The following is a 13,282-nucleotide window of genomic DNA, read 5'->3' on the forward strand; positions in this document are numbered from 1 at the left end:
TTTTTGTGTTGGTTTTGCTTTGCTTTGCTTTGTTCAGCTGGACGATCCGAATGCACTTGATCCATAAGGCCATTGTCCGAAATGCCGCATGTTCTCTTGTAAATGCAATGCCTGTTCATAAAACACAAACATGATAGCACTCTGTAATGAAGTCCAGAAGACACGAGGTCCTACGCCTCTGAATAACCCAGAGATGATGCCATGATGCTTCAAATTCCATTTGAGTCCATCCCAGATTCCGACATAGTACTTTTGGGTGATGGCAGGTGCTGTTCCTGTTATACTTGAAGTTGGCTATGACCAGTCATATTATTCGATCGTAACAAAAAAAATATATATAGTGTTAACTTGCGAATAAAATAGCGATAATAATAATAATAATAAAAGATTAGGCAAAAAAAAAAAAAAAAAAAAAAAAGTATAAACGTACTGAGGGCTTCTTGACCTGAGTTTGCAGTAAAGTCTTCATAACATCCAAAGGTGTGGTTAAGAATCCAGCCATGCCTCCTGCAATTGCTCCGCAGGCCATCTCAACGGGTATTGACATCTGACCATCTGGACGCCCTTCCCACTTCTTTGCCTCTACTTTAAATCTCTCTATAATTGTAAAAAAAAAAAAAAAAAAAAAAAAGTCGATCGATTAATCTTTTTTTTTCCCTTTTTCTTTTTCTTTTTCTTTTTCTTTTTTTTTTTTTTTTTTTTTTTTTTTTTTTTACCATAGAATGCAAACTGGAGAGCAGAAAAAGGAACGTCTCTGAGCAAAGTAGCACGGTATCCCTGGTACAAAGCCCCTACGCCATCATATTTGATGATCATCTGAAGTGCATGCCATGTATTTTTGTAATTGTATCCACTGATGAATGAAGGGTTGTTGTATCGTCCTTGCAATTGCATCCTGGTCTTGAGAACTTCGGATGGGACATAGATAAATGAAGCAATGAAATCTCCTAAGGATCCTGCTGCAAGGTGAGCAATGACATCAGGGCAACCAGCCCCAGTCAATGTGCGCTTAGTATATTCATATGTTCCAAAGTAAAGCGTTGTTCCTGGGACTGATTGTAAACGTAAAAGGCAAATGTAAATGTAGTATAAAACTGTTAATGTAACTATTTTCTAATGAAAGAAAAATATTTAGACTTTTTTTTTTTTTTTTTTTTTTTTTATAAAAAAAAAAGGAAAACGTTACGAGATCCAGTCATGGCTGGGGCAACACCACTGTAGAGTCCACGAGATATGCCTTCTTCTCGGAGAATGGTACTGTAGGCATGGAACATGTTGTGGTATTTTGGAGGGTTGACGGCTGGCTGTCCTTGTAATCGTGTCTTGACAGTGTCAACACTAGGGGGAAAAAAGTTTATTGTCAAGAGCCATAAGATTAACAATAAAAATCCGGGTAAATATCTTGTCCGTGCACGTGGAAGCGTTCCTGCACAATTTTTGTTTCTCAGGGTCCTAGAATAATATTTACATTAGATCAATAAAAAAAATAAAAAAAAAAAAGATTTCTCATTACCTATGCAAGAGAAAGTCGGCAAGTGTCCCTCCCAATCCTCCTGCAATCAGGACCTGACAGAGAGAAAAGAGGTCCAGATCATAGACCATTAAAGCGAATGAGTGAACAACCAAATCAGCAATAACAACAATACTAATAATAATAATAAGTAATAAAAAGGTTCTCGATTCATCCTTTAATGACTCTGAAAGAATTGAGCGTCTTACATCAACATATGGTGGATCCATTTCTGCATTGCCGTTAATGTTTGCAGGTGTAAGGGCATGTTTTATGGAATCGGATGGGAGTGTTGTAAAGACGCTAAGGGAGTGATTATGGTGTTGGTGTTGTTCACCACTACTGCTACTACTGCTGTTACTATTACTGTTACTAGCTGTGGTGATGGTGGCATTAGGATGTGTGGATGTGAAAGAGTTGCCATTGGAGGACATGGCTCTGTGAAAGAGCAAGGAGACAATAATATAACAGAAAAAAGTTTCTCGATCCGATTAACTATTTGATGAACTGGAATGAAAAACAACCGAGAACGAAAGCAACACACAAAAAAAGAGGGAGGGAGAGGAAGGGAGGGAAAGAGAGTAGTGGGAGTGGAGCGAAGTGGAAAAACGCAGAGGAAAGGAAAAAGAATGATTTCAGAGAAAGCGAACGAGGAAAAAAAAAAAAAAAAATCATTAACGAGGAAAAGAGAGCCATTGAACACCTGCCATAAGAGGGAAAGAAATACATGTAGAAATACATACGATATATGCTATTTTTGACGCGTTCCGAGTGGTCAATGGCCAATGGCATGGTTCTAGTATTTTACGAGTCACATGATGACGACAAAAAAAAGTATAAAAGCATTGAGAACATTCTTGTTCTTTGTTTTTTGTTTTGCGCGATAAGATTATCATTATTGTCTCCTTGGAAAGAACAATACCCTGATGCTGAAGGAAATTATACAACATAAGCATGATGAGGTTTTGATCTTTATTAGCACTACTATGTAATTTAAAAAAAAAAGAAAAAGAAAAGAAGAAGCCAGAGTTTGTCAAATATTATTACTGCTATTACTTTTGTTGTTGTTTTGGTGTTGTTTTACGCCATGTATTCATGTATCGTATGGAACGAGTTATCTGCAATTTAATTTCCTTTTTTTTTTTCCTTTTTTTTAACGCATCATCATTTTTTTTTTGATCTTGGCACAAACATCTCGAAAGATTCGATTACCTTTTTTTTCTCATTTATATGTTCTCCTGATCCTCTAATTGATATTTTTGTTTCTCAAAGAGTGAAGACTCTAGATTGAAAGTAAAGCAGAAAAAAAAAAAAAAAAAAAAAAAAAACAAAGGTGATGTCCAGATCAATTCTACATGATCAGTTTATAAATTCTGATGAAACTTCTTTGCCACCAAAATTGCAACCAACGTAAACAACAGAGGGCAAAGAAAGGAAAAAAAAAAAAAAAAAAAAAAAAAAAAGCTTCTTTCCCCCCCCCTTTTCCTTGGCAAAACATCTTTTCTCTCTTTTCCTCTCTCCCTGTTAACTGCACAAGAACAAGATACCCCTGCTCACATGTTTGATTTTTAACGGATGGACTACAGATACACAGCAAAGAAAGAAAGATCCATGAGGGGCGTGGATATTTATGTTTTGAAGCCTATTGACGAAGCTCCTCTTTCTTTCTGCGACATGTATTTTTGATCATGTAGGCTACGACGTCTTTTTATACACCAACACCAAGTACTAGCTGTCACATTTATCGCTATCCCCATCATCGTCATCATTCCTCCCTTCACTCTACCCAGCCTTGTCCAGCGTAAAAAGACAATAGCAAGAAAGCAATCCATGACACCATGGATAAAAAAGAGGATACCAGCAACAGGTAACTTGTTTGAATTAGCTCAGTTGATCTTTTTCAACTCTTTTACTTCTTTTTTTTTTTGTCTTTGTCTTTGTCTTGTCTTGTCTTGTCTTTGTCTTGTCTTGTCTTGTCTTGTCTGTTGTCTTGTCCTGTCTTTTATTATTATTATTATTTATTATTATTATTATTTTTAATTTTTGCATCGCGATGGAATTGAGGGTGGTTCTGTCAGAGTTAAAACGGGTGTCTGAATAGCGAGTCGTCACAGCTCTTCGATCCTTCCTTTGTCATCCTGGTAGAATAATTGGATTGCAAAATTAAGGAGTTAAGAAAAGAGAGAGCTTATCCCATCTACAACTCTCTTCAACTTGGTCCTCGACCATTGCCAACGTGACTTCTACTTTTTTCTTTCTTTCTTTTTTCTTTATGCCTTTACTCACACTCAAACACATCTTTATCCGTTCAGTCTGTGCGCTGATGCATGCAATCATCACCATCTCAATCATCACATGTGAAAAATGTCATTGTCAAGGGTATATAAATGAAGGACAATGTTGTGATCGTGTTGCAAAGAAAAAACAGGAAAGAGGGGAACAAAAAAGAGGGATAGAAATGGGAGTAAACATAGAACAAGTGAGCGCGGAGTATAGATCTGTTTTTTGCTAATGAAAGGTTCAGATCCGAAAAGAAATAGCTCAGAAGTATATATTTTATATATACAGTATAAATATATAATGCAATACTTTCTTCAGTTTTCTCAATGACCCCCGGTGACTCTCCCAAAGGATGACTCCGATGCCGTTCAGTGGGCAGATCCATTTTGATTAGACTTTTTTTTTTTATTTTTATTTTTCAATTGCTCCAACCTTATGTCGTTTGTCTGTCAGGTTGCTACTGATTTAGGCTTGAATGCAGCTCTATTTTATATATCGTTTTGATTATGTACGCCGTTGGCTTTGTTTGTTTTCCTGTTTACTTTGGGTTATTGATTTTCTCTATTGTACTTTTTGCTCTTTCAATAGGACTGAAATACTCTTTTTCTGTCAATTTTTTTTTTTTTTCTTTTTTTTTCTCTTTGATTGAGCTTTTTTTTTTGTTAAAAAAAAAAAAAAAAAAAAAAAAGACTGCATGCACATGTATACAAAGAAAGACATGCTCTTTTTGTATTCAAATCAATGGTTCCGTATTAGAGCAGAGTGCGAGAGTGATTTTGTTTTGAGAAAAGTTATTCTAACTTCTTACCATCTGACTTGTTTAAAAAAAAGAAAAAAGCCCACCGCACAGCACTAAAGCGTGCCATCAAAAAGCCATTCAGTCACGAATCGGTCCATCGGGCATGTTTATGAGCATACTTCATGATCATGGACTGAAAAAAAAAAAAAAAAAAAAAAAAAAAAGATCGCTCTCTTATTTGCTCCCAGATCCAGCGCATATTCTGACTCTCTCTTCGTATTCAACTTTTTTTTATTTACACCACCAAACCAAACTGTTTGCTGTTACACCTGTTTCCTTCAATCATATTGACTTTTTTCCCACTCCTGACATCTGACTTGTACCTGTAAGAATGTATTTTTACAATTTTTTTTTTTTTTATATATTTCCGTCTATTTCCTTGTCTGTTCGCCTACTCGCTTGCTGTTCTCGCCGGAGAAAGTTTTTTTTTTTTTTTTGTCTTGGTCCTCAATACTGTACATTTCCTTCCATTTTTTGACAAGGAAAAAATCGTTAAAACTGTCACGACAATCGCTTTTTAAATGGAACTCTAATTCTCCAATTTATTATTCTTTTTTAACGTCGTTCTCTCTTTTTTTTTTTTTTTTTTTTTTTTCTTCTTTTCTTTTCTTCAATTGCATTGGCATTCTCGTCCATCGTTACTCATAATCATCTTGTGCTTTAATAACGAATTGTCAGTCTTTGTGGATCAACAACCTCCTTTGTATCTATTTTCTTCAACTCCCAATCCCAATTACTGTCTTTTTATCTTTTTTGTGCCTTGTTGCCTATACTGCAATTCTTCATCCTGTCCATCTCTTTTTCTTCTCTTCCTCTTCCTCCTCTCGTCATCCACATCCATTCAATCTAATCCAACTTCACGCTCTTCTTTTTCCTCGTCTATGTTTGAACAACCTCATTCACATACGCACGCATATTCACTCTCGCATTCTTTGACAGCTTGACTTTATTTTATTTTATTTTATTTTTATTTTATTTTTTTTTTCCTCCATTGTACAAGCATATTTTTTCTAACTCTTATTTTTGTTTTTATAAATTCCATTTCTTCTTCATGACCGCCCCTCTGTCATTTCCTCCACCCATCCAAATCTCATTGTCATCATCTAACACCGTTATCCATAGTCAGCACAATCCCATTTCACCTACATTTTCTTCTCTCCAGCAACAACCACCACCACAACAACAACAGCCACAGCAGCAACAGCAACAGCAACGGCAGCAACAGCAACAACAGCATAAAGCACAATCGAGTCCGACCCCACGGACCAACCATGCGATTGATCTACGCATGTTTGAACCAATTCCGCCATCGAGTTTGCTCAAGATCTACAAGGGATGCGCCAATTGCCGCACCCAAAAGATAAAGTGCAATGGTCAAGAACCATGTGCCCGATGTCATGCATTTGGGCTTACATGTCAGTACATTGTCCTTCCAAATCAAGCAGCTCACCGTCTTGCAGCCCTTGCGGCCGCTACAGCCTATTCAACAGACTCAACGAGCACAGCGAAAGGACAGGAGTCAAAGGCTGGAGCAGAAACAGCAACAACCTCACATGCCTCGCACGCTACTATTCCTGCTTCAATTTTAACCACTGTATCTTCCCACAAATTGTCAGCCGGAAGTGCAACATCACCCATTACCACTACACGAATCCGTGGCGCCAGTAAGTGCACGCTCTTTTTCTCTTTTTTCTTTTCTCTTCTTGTGTTTTTTTTTTTTTTTTTTTTTTTTTTTCTTTAAAAAAAAAAAAAAAAAAAAACACACCAAAGCGACATTTTTAAACGAGTTGTTGTGAACTCGAAATCGACAACGGCCATTAAGATCAACAATCATCTACAACATCAAAAACAAAACGAAAAAGACATTCATTGGTTCCCAGTTTCTGGTTCCTCCCCCTTTTCCTATTTGCCCACATTCAATTACGTATCACACAATCCATGTTTAATGTAACATTCAATTTCTTGTATCAAAGACAACATTATGTGCATTGTGATCCTTTTTCCCCCTTGGGTCCTCCTTTTTTTTTCACTCCTTAAATTCAAAAAACTATGCCGTTTTTTATAGGAGGAAAATAATAATGAGCATGTTCAGGTTATTTGGCATTTTGTGCTGTGTGCATTTTATTTTTTTTTATTTTCTCATTTTATTTTTTCCATTTTATTTTATTTTATTCTATTTTATGTAAAATGCGTTTATTTATTATTTTTGGGGGGACATTCAAACATTCAATCAACCAACACTAGTTTAAGTTTTTCTACGATCCAGATTGAATTTTATTTGTTTTATTTTGAAGTCCATGCAGAGTGATTATTACATTCAAAAATCTCGCATTGATGAGCATCCCCCTCTCTGCTCCCTTCCTCCCCAAAAAAAGGTACAAATGGTCTAGATGGGCAGGTCTAGTACGACAAACTTGCCATTGGTGGACAGAGCACCATGTTATTGAGTACATTAGCATGGACAGGTTTTAAATATTGTAGACAGACTGGGTTACCTATTAATACCTATTAACCAATTATGGTCATTATGATCTTGATGGTAGATTCCATGGGTGGATGGGGTTGGAAGATGGAAAGCAATTGTGACATTGTACACGACAATTGTAATTGTTTTTATTACAACCATTGTTTTATATCAGCAACTCCAGTCGACTGCTGGGGTTGAATGTATATATATTTATATATACAGGTGTATGCATAGTAATCTCGAAAAAGGGAGATTTGATGGATGTTGTCATAAGTTTATGCAAGCTGAGGAAGCAGGGTGCTTGGCTCCAAATGATGGGAACTCTCCTCGCACTCTCTACCCGTCCCCCCGTTGTTATTTGCTTAGTGCATTTTATTACTGCTATTTGTTTGTTGATTGTTGATTTGATATTTGGCTCTCTTGTGGGTCTAAGCTCATTTTTTTCAGTTCACTGTCACTCATCACTCAACAGCAATGAAATCTGGAGAGCAAAAAAAAAAAAAAAAAGAAAATCAAGTCAGGGGTTCTAAACAAGAAAAGAGAAAAACAAACCAAGTCTTGGACTGGTTAATGAAAAAAATGTCCACTCGTTTTTAATTTTAACAACTCTATTTTACTTTACTGTATTACAATTACACATACAATGTATATTATTTATACACAATTAAGTTATCACTTTCCTATCCTCACCTGTCAACACTTTTTTATTTTTTATTTTTTTATTTTTTTCAGCCCTAATATTTTTTACTTCTCGCCCTTGCCCTTGCCCTTTAGAATTATAATACTTGCATTTATTTACATTGGTACATTGACATTTACATTCTAAAGGCGCAACTGCTGTGTCTGTTGTTATCTCTTGCATCCCATTTCATCCCCCTTTTTTTATTCTTGTATTTACTCTTGAATAACTATAAAACCATTATATTGTTTAATAATTGTTTCCAGTGTGTGTGAGTCAGTCAACAACTGCGGAAACTAAAAAAAAAAAAAAAAAAAAAAAGTTGATAAGATGAATGAATGGATATAGTGGAGAAGGGTTTATTTATTTTCGGAAAAGACATGATCTGGCCACTTGTTTCTAATATCCTCATTCTCCTCTACTTCTTTAAGCTTTTTTTTATATGCATTCCTTTTTTTTATCCTCTCTATCTCTATCTCTCTCTCTCTTTTTTTTTTTTTTTTTTTTGCGCCGACGTGCATGTTCGGCTTACAATGATGACATTTTACCAATTGGGTCTTTTTTATTTACTTGATGATTTTATACCTCTGGATATTTTATATATTTTCATCCGCGTGCTTATTCTCGAGTATTTTGTTTTGTTTATATTCATATCCACTCATACATCCATGGGAGAGTGAAAATGACGACACTAAATGGGACAATACTATTAAAGTATCCAACTTTGTTTTATAAAAAAAAAAAAAAAAAAAAAAAGTCGCGTCTACTATGCATGCATGCAGTGGTATGTTTACACAAGGTGGTTGCTTATTGAGACACACACTCGATCACATTTCTTTATTTGTAGAATGGGAGTGGGCGATCTAACGGTTGTACCCTTCATTGGGCACTGCAAATGTGGTTTTATTGTTGATGATGCACAACCTCGTACAATCATCTACTCATCTGTGATATTCCACAAAAACAAACACACATTCCCGTCGCATTCGCATTTACATCCGGCATTTACTGCTTCCCATTCTTTGGTCGCGGCTTCTCGCACACACATGCATTTATCCCACATCCCGCATTCCACAACCATGTCTATTTTTGTGTGGTTTTTTTTTTTTTTTTTTTTTTTTCATCAATCTGTTACCCTGCCACTTGTCTAGTGGCTGTACTTGTTCTAATTGTACTTTGTCATGCCTTCATATTGAACACTACGTTGGCTTTATGGTTTACTATAAACTAAACTAAACTAAACTAAACTAAAAATCGATTCCTTACTCTCATGTTTTTGCTCGTGTCATGACTAGATAAAAAAGTCCGCACAGTTCCTCGGAGAAAGGCTGAAGTGGCACCTTCTCAGCCGCCGCGCTCCCCCAGCCCTGAACTGTCATCTACTCTCGAGACAGTATTTTCGCCAGCGGCACAGCAGTTTGTCAAAACTGTATCTGGGATACCTAATGTTATTCTTCAATCGCTCATTCAAGCTGCTGATCCCGACTCATGCATTGCGAAAGGGTCTCCTATCCCTGATGAACCAACTCCTAATCCAGAAGTGATGCGCGAGCTCATCCAGCTTTACCTGCGCTATTCCCATCCGATTCACCGGATAGTGAACGACCAAGACCCCGATTTTTGGCCACGGCTGTATGACCGTCTCACTCCCGAAGCGGCATCGATTGTCTATGCCATGTGTACCGTAGGAGCTCTTTATAGGAACAGGCCTCCTGGCGCAGAGAACCTCGACGAGATGGTGGGATATTTTTATCGCCGCACAATAGCTGTACATGAGACGCGGTCCGAGGATATCATAAGCATCCAGACAATGTTAATCCTTCAAAACTTTTTAGTGATCACTCTTCGGTCAGAGGAATGTGCCAAATTCCTTGGTCGAATGCTAAAGATTGCAAATGATATTAGGCTAGCAGAGACGGTACAAAAAATAGCCTCTCAACCCACCATGTCCCCAGAAGATGTTGTTGTGCGCAACACATGGCGGTTGCTCATTTGGACAGAGATTATGGGCAACATGCTCTCTTTGAACAACGGCCCTGTAGATGTACGTGTTCTTTACTGTATTTATCTATCATGTCTATCCAGGATCTAACTAGCAAAATGTCACTAAAACTCCATTTACTTCCTCCTCTCCCAATTAAAACTCAACGCTTTAGCCTATGAAAGACCTTACAAACGCATATCTCGATGCACGTCCTGAAGAGATGCCAAGCTCAAAGCTCTCATCGGGTGAAATCGCCTATTATCATTTTGGGTGTCTACTCAAGATCTTTCAAAGCATCACAAGAATCCGACTGCCAATGTCGGCAGGGTACCTTTATCCTGTGACTACCACATTGGATGCTCTTGCCAATTGGCATAATAGTCTGCCAAAGCATATGCGAGTTAATCCTAGGACTGGTGGGGCAGCGGCGCTGTCATCTCATGCATCCAATCTAGATCTTTATTATCGATTGGGCCATATTGTTCTATTGAACAATCTACCTCAGTCAGTGCGATCAAGCTCAACGGGCCTAGGCCCCAGGCGTGATTCACCCTTGCGGATGCTAGCTACCTTTGCCAATGGCATTACCGCCACAGTGGGTGACATCGTTATGGAGCCGGACCTGCGCAACTTTTCCATTATCATTGGCATGCGTTGCCTGACAGAAGCCGCCACGATTCAGACAGCCAACTCAAAGGAGCCAGACCCCGCTATTTCGACACCCGCAAAGGTGAATCTAATGAAGACCCTCTGGTGCATCAGGCAATTCAATTTTGCAGTGACGTCAAAAGCTATAGGAGGCATTTTGACATCATTCGACTTGGCTGCCAAACAGGCATCTGTTCCACAGACAGGTGTGTAAATGGTTATACTACTATATTTCGCTATACATATACACATATTGCATCAGCTAACACTCTCGTATGCCTTCAAACAGCCATACCTACGGATTCTCCTACGCTTCCTGGACCTTCTCATAATAGGCGCGAGCATTCCTTAGCATCAGATTATACCTCCTCAACAGCTTCTACACGTGAGAGATCTTATATGACCAGTTATGAGATAGACGATGCAGGCAATCCAGACAAGGAGCGACCTTCACGTGATAGCGCAACTGCCCCGACGGTTACTCTGGAGTCCCCAATAACTGGTCAGCACAGATCCAATATACCTATGCCCGGTTCAACTTCTCAAAGTGCTGGTGGCGTAACAGACTCATCTACGAAAACAAACCATCGGGTAGTAGATGGTGACCGATCCAGATCGTCCCCAGTATTGATGTTTTCGCCCAAGTTAGAGAGCCCTGGCGGTGCAGCGTCTACCGCTACCTCTGGTAGCCGCTCGCCTATGCCTCCTCCCCCTCAAGCCACCTATGATCGCTCACAGTCTAACACCCAATATGGACAAGACCACAATCAGCCCTATCATAGTCGTCGTGCTCCAGAAACTATTCCACAACGGCACTATCTTGATGGCCATGGCAGCTCACAAACAAATGAGCATGTGTCTAACCCTAGAGCATCTGCCTGGCCGCAACCTCATAGGAGCGACGGGACTGATGGTCAAGACTACTTTGATTCATCGCATCAGCAACAGCACAATCAAATAAAACGTCCTACTGGACCGCAGCCACCTCACCTCAGCACAGCAACCTTACCCCCTAATTCCTCCCACCCTTACCAGCAGAGTTCGCATACGCCGCTCTCTGATGCGTCAGATATTGGCGCTCATCATCATGGATTTAGTACTGGATACTCGCGTCCGTCATCATCTCCTTCTACCTCTTCCCATGGCAATTACTCTCGCCCGCCACGAAGCAATAGAGTTGAGATTGATCCTTATATGGACAGCGCAGGTGCATCCACATTGCCTATGACACAGCCGGACACTGAATATACTTCGCCTCAGCAGAGCACGTCTCGTCCAGGACAAGCACAAGGGCAAACACAAGGGCAAACACAAGGGCAAGCGCCATCCGGAACCGATTCAGCGTTTCATTCATCGCGGCCAATCACCCGTCCTGAATATTCTAGCTCGGATTACAGTCATGGTCAACATTATGTTTACCACCAAGTTAGCCAACCTTTTTTCCATCATAGGACACAAGGAGCAGATTACAATAATGGGAACATTTTGAACAGAAATAGAGAAGAGCGCCCAAGCATTGCGGTTGATACATCAAGGGTGGGATTACGGACCATGTCCTCGAGCTCATCACCACGATCACCGATATCGATCCGCACAATGACCATGGCAAGCGGTAGCACAAGTAGAAATTTTGGCGGAATGGATCCACGTGGACCAGCGTTAGGGGCGCAAGAAATGCCTACAACTCATAATGGTAGGGCAGTTAGGATGGGTCCAGCAGATTATTCACCAACAGCACCAGGACCAGCACCTGTAGCAGGGTTAAAGAGACCGTTAGGATCGATGTACAGCGATAATGCCAATGGACGTGAGGAGCATTATACTGTAGAACACCCTAGCCCTTATGCACCTCTTCGTCATGGACATGTAGGCATCAATGAGGAGGGAGCACGTGGTGATGAAGTATTGATAGTGGAAGGAGGCCAAGAACGGTGGCACTCTGGCGCTATAACACATAATGCAGATTTACATCAAGGTAGGATGGAAGCAGGGCGACCACGAGAATTACGGGGGCCACAGATGCATGAGGGCCTTGTGCAGCAGGGGCAGTACCAACAAAGTCATCCTCGACCAGTACATGGGCGCATCTCAGGATCGGGACACTCACCTGTGGTAGAGCGATATCCATCACCGCCATCTGTGTCCCGGTCACTATCACGTACACCTCCTGTTCCTTTAATTGAGAAGGCTTTACGAGGTCAGCTTGGGGGACAGCAGAATGTCCATACATTTGTTGTTCATTCACATGCACAGCATCAACAGCAGCATCAGCACCCACATTCAAATGGGTCACATTCGCCTTCAGCGAGTCATTCACGTGCAGCTGAGCATGCTCCACTTACTCTTCTTCCTCGTAATCATCAGCAACAGCATCATAAAGATGACTATAATTACGGACAAACCAATCAAGAACAGCATCATCCAAACTACTCAGCCCAAGAGCCACAGTCTCCTTCCACCGGACCTTTACATGTTGGTGGTCGAGAATATGTTTCGCCAACGGTGCCTGTTGGATTAGGATCGTCGGTTCAGGTGGAATATTATCAAGCGATGCAATCACAGCAACTTCAAAAGAATCAGCAGCAGCCATATCAACATCATCATCATCAGCAACAACAACAACAGCATAGGGAGTTTGATCGAGGGATGATGGCTCCAGCAGGCTCGAAATGGCATGGATACAATGTCAGTCATGTGAATGAGGATGGTCATATTGGTGTTGATAGACCGATTAAAGGACCGAATGGAGCAATTGAAAGGATGAAAATAGAAGAAGGAGAGGAGGAGGTGTTGAGACCATCAGTCCGACGCAAGTATCAGTAGATAAAAAAAGAATGAGAAAAAAAAAAAAAAAAAAAAAAAAAAAAAGAAAGATTATGTTAGGTGTAATGACAACGACAATGAGTGATATTTTT

The 13,282-nt window shown here is 39.7% G+C and overlaps 2 protein-coding genes across 2 annotated transcripts; one reads left to right on the forward strand and one right to left on the reverse strand.

Annotated features, from left to right (window-relative positions):
* Positions 1-6: 6 nt before the first annotated feature.
* Positions 7-2,146, reverse strand: BCR41DRAFT_346154 (mitochondrial carrier domain-containing protein). Its single transcript, XM_022022828.1, has 6 exons — positions 1,720-2,146; positions 1,514-1,566; positions 1,187-1,338; positions 717-1,052; positions 431-597; positions 7-294 (listed from the first exon to the last, which is right to left on the reverse strand). Exons 1-6 carry the CDS (start codon positions 1,942-1,944, stop codon positions 34-36), a joined length of 1,194 nt encoding a protein of 397 aa, XP_021885571.1. The 5' UTR covers positions 1,945-2,146; the 3' UTR covers positions 7-33.
* Positions 2,147-8,503: 6,357 nt separating this feature from the next.
* BCR41DRAFT_367422 (hypothetical protein) lies at positions 8,504-11,856 on the forward strand (the record flags this gene model as incomplete). Its single annotated transcript, XM_022026302.1, has 5 exons — positions 8,504-8,519; positions 9,031-9,779; positions 9,892-10,573; positions 10,630-11,769; positions 11,819-11,856. 5 exons carry the CDS (start codon positions 8,504-8,506, stop codon positions 11,854-11,856), a joined length of 2,625 nt encoding a protein of 874 aa, XP_021885572.1.
* Between the last annotated feature and the right edge of the window lie 1,426 nt (positions 11,857-13,282).

The sequence above is a fragment of the Lobosporangium transversale genome, assembly GCF_002105155.1.
Source record: "Lobosporangium transversale strain NRRL 3116 chromosome Unknown BCR41scaffold_3, whole genome shotgun sequence".
NCBI classification, from domain to species: domain Eukaryota; kingdom Fungi; phylum Mortierellomycota; class Mortierellomycetes; order Mortierellales; family Mortierellaceae; genus Lobosporangium; species Lobosporangium transversale.

Bases quoted from the DNA above. Each gene is read 5' to 3' on its own strand.
- BCR41DRAFT_346154 (XM_022022828.1), bottom strand. From the start codon at position 1,944: ATGTCCTCCAATGGCAACTCTTTCACATCCACACATCCTAATGCCACC. The intron at 1,053-1,186 runs GTAACGTTTTCC...GTTTACAATCAG, and splicing joins CCCAGCCATGACTGGATCTC to TCCCAGGAACAACGCTTTAC. The intron at 598-716 runs GTAAAAAAAAAA...TTACAATTATAG, and splicing joins TCTCCAGTTTGCATTCTATG to AGAGATTTAAAGTAGAGGCA.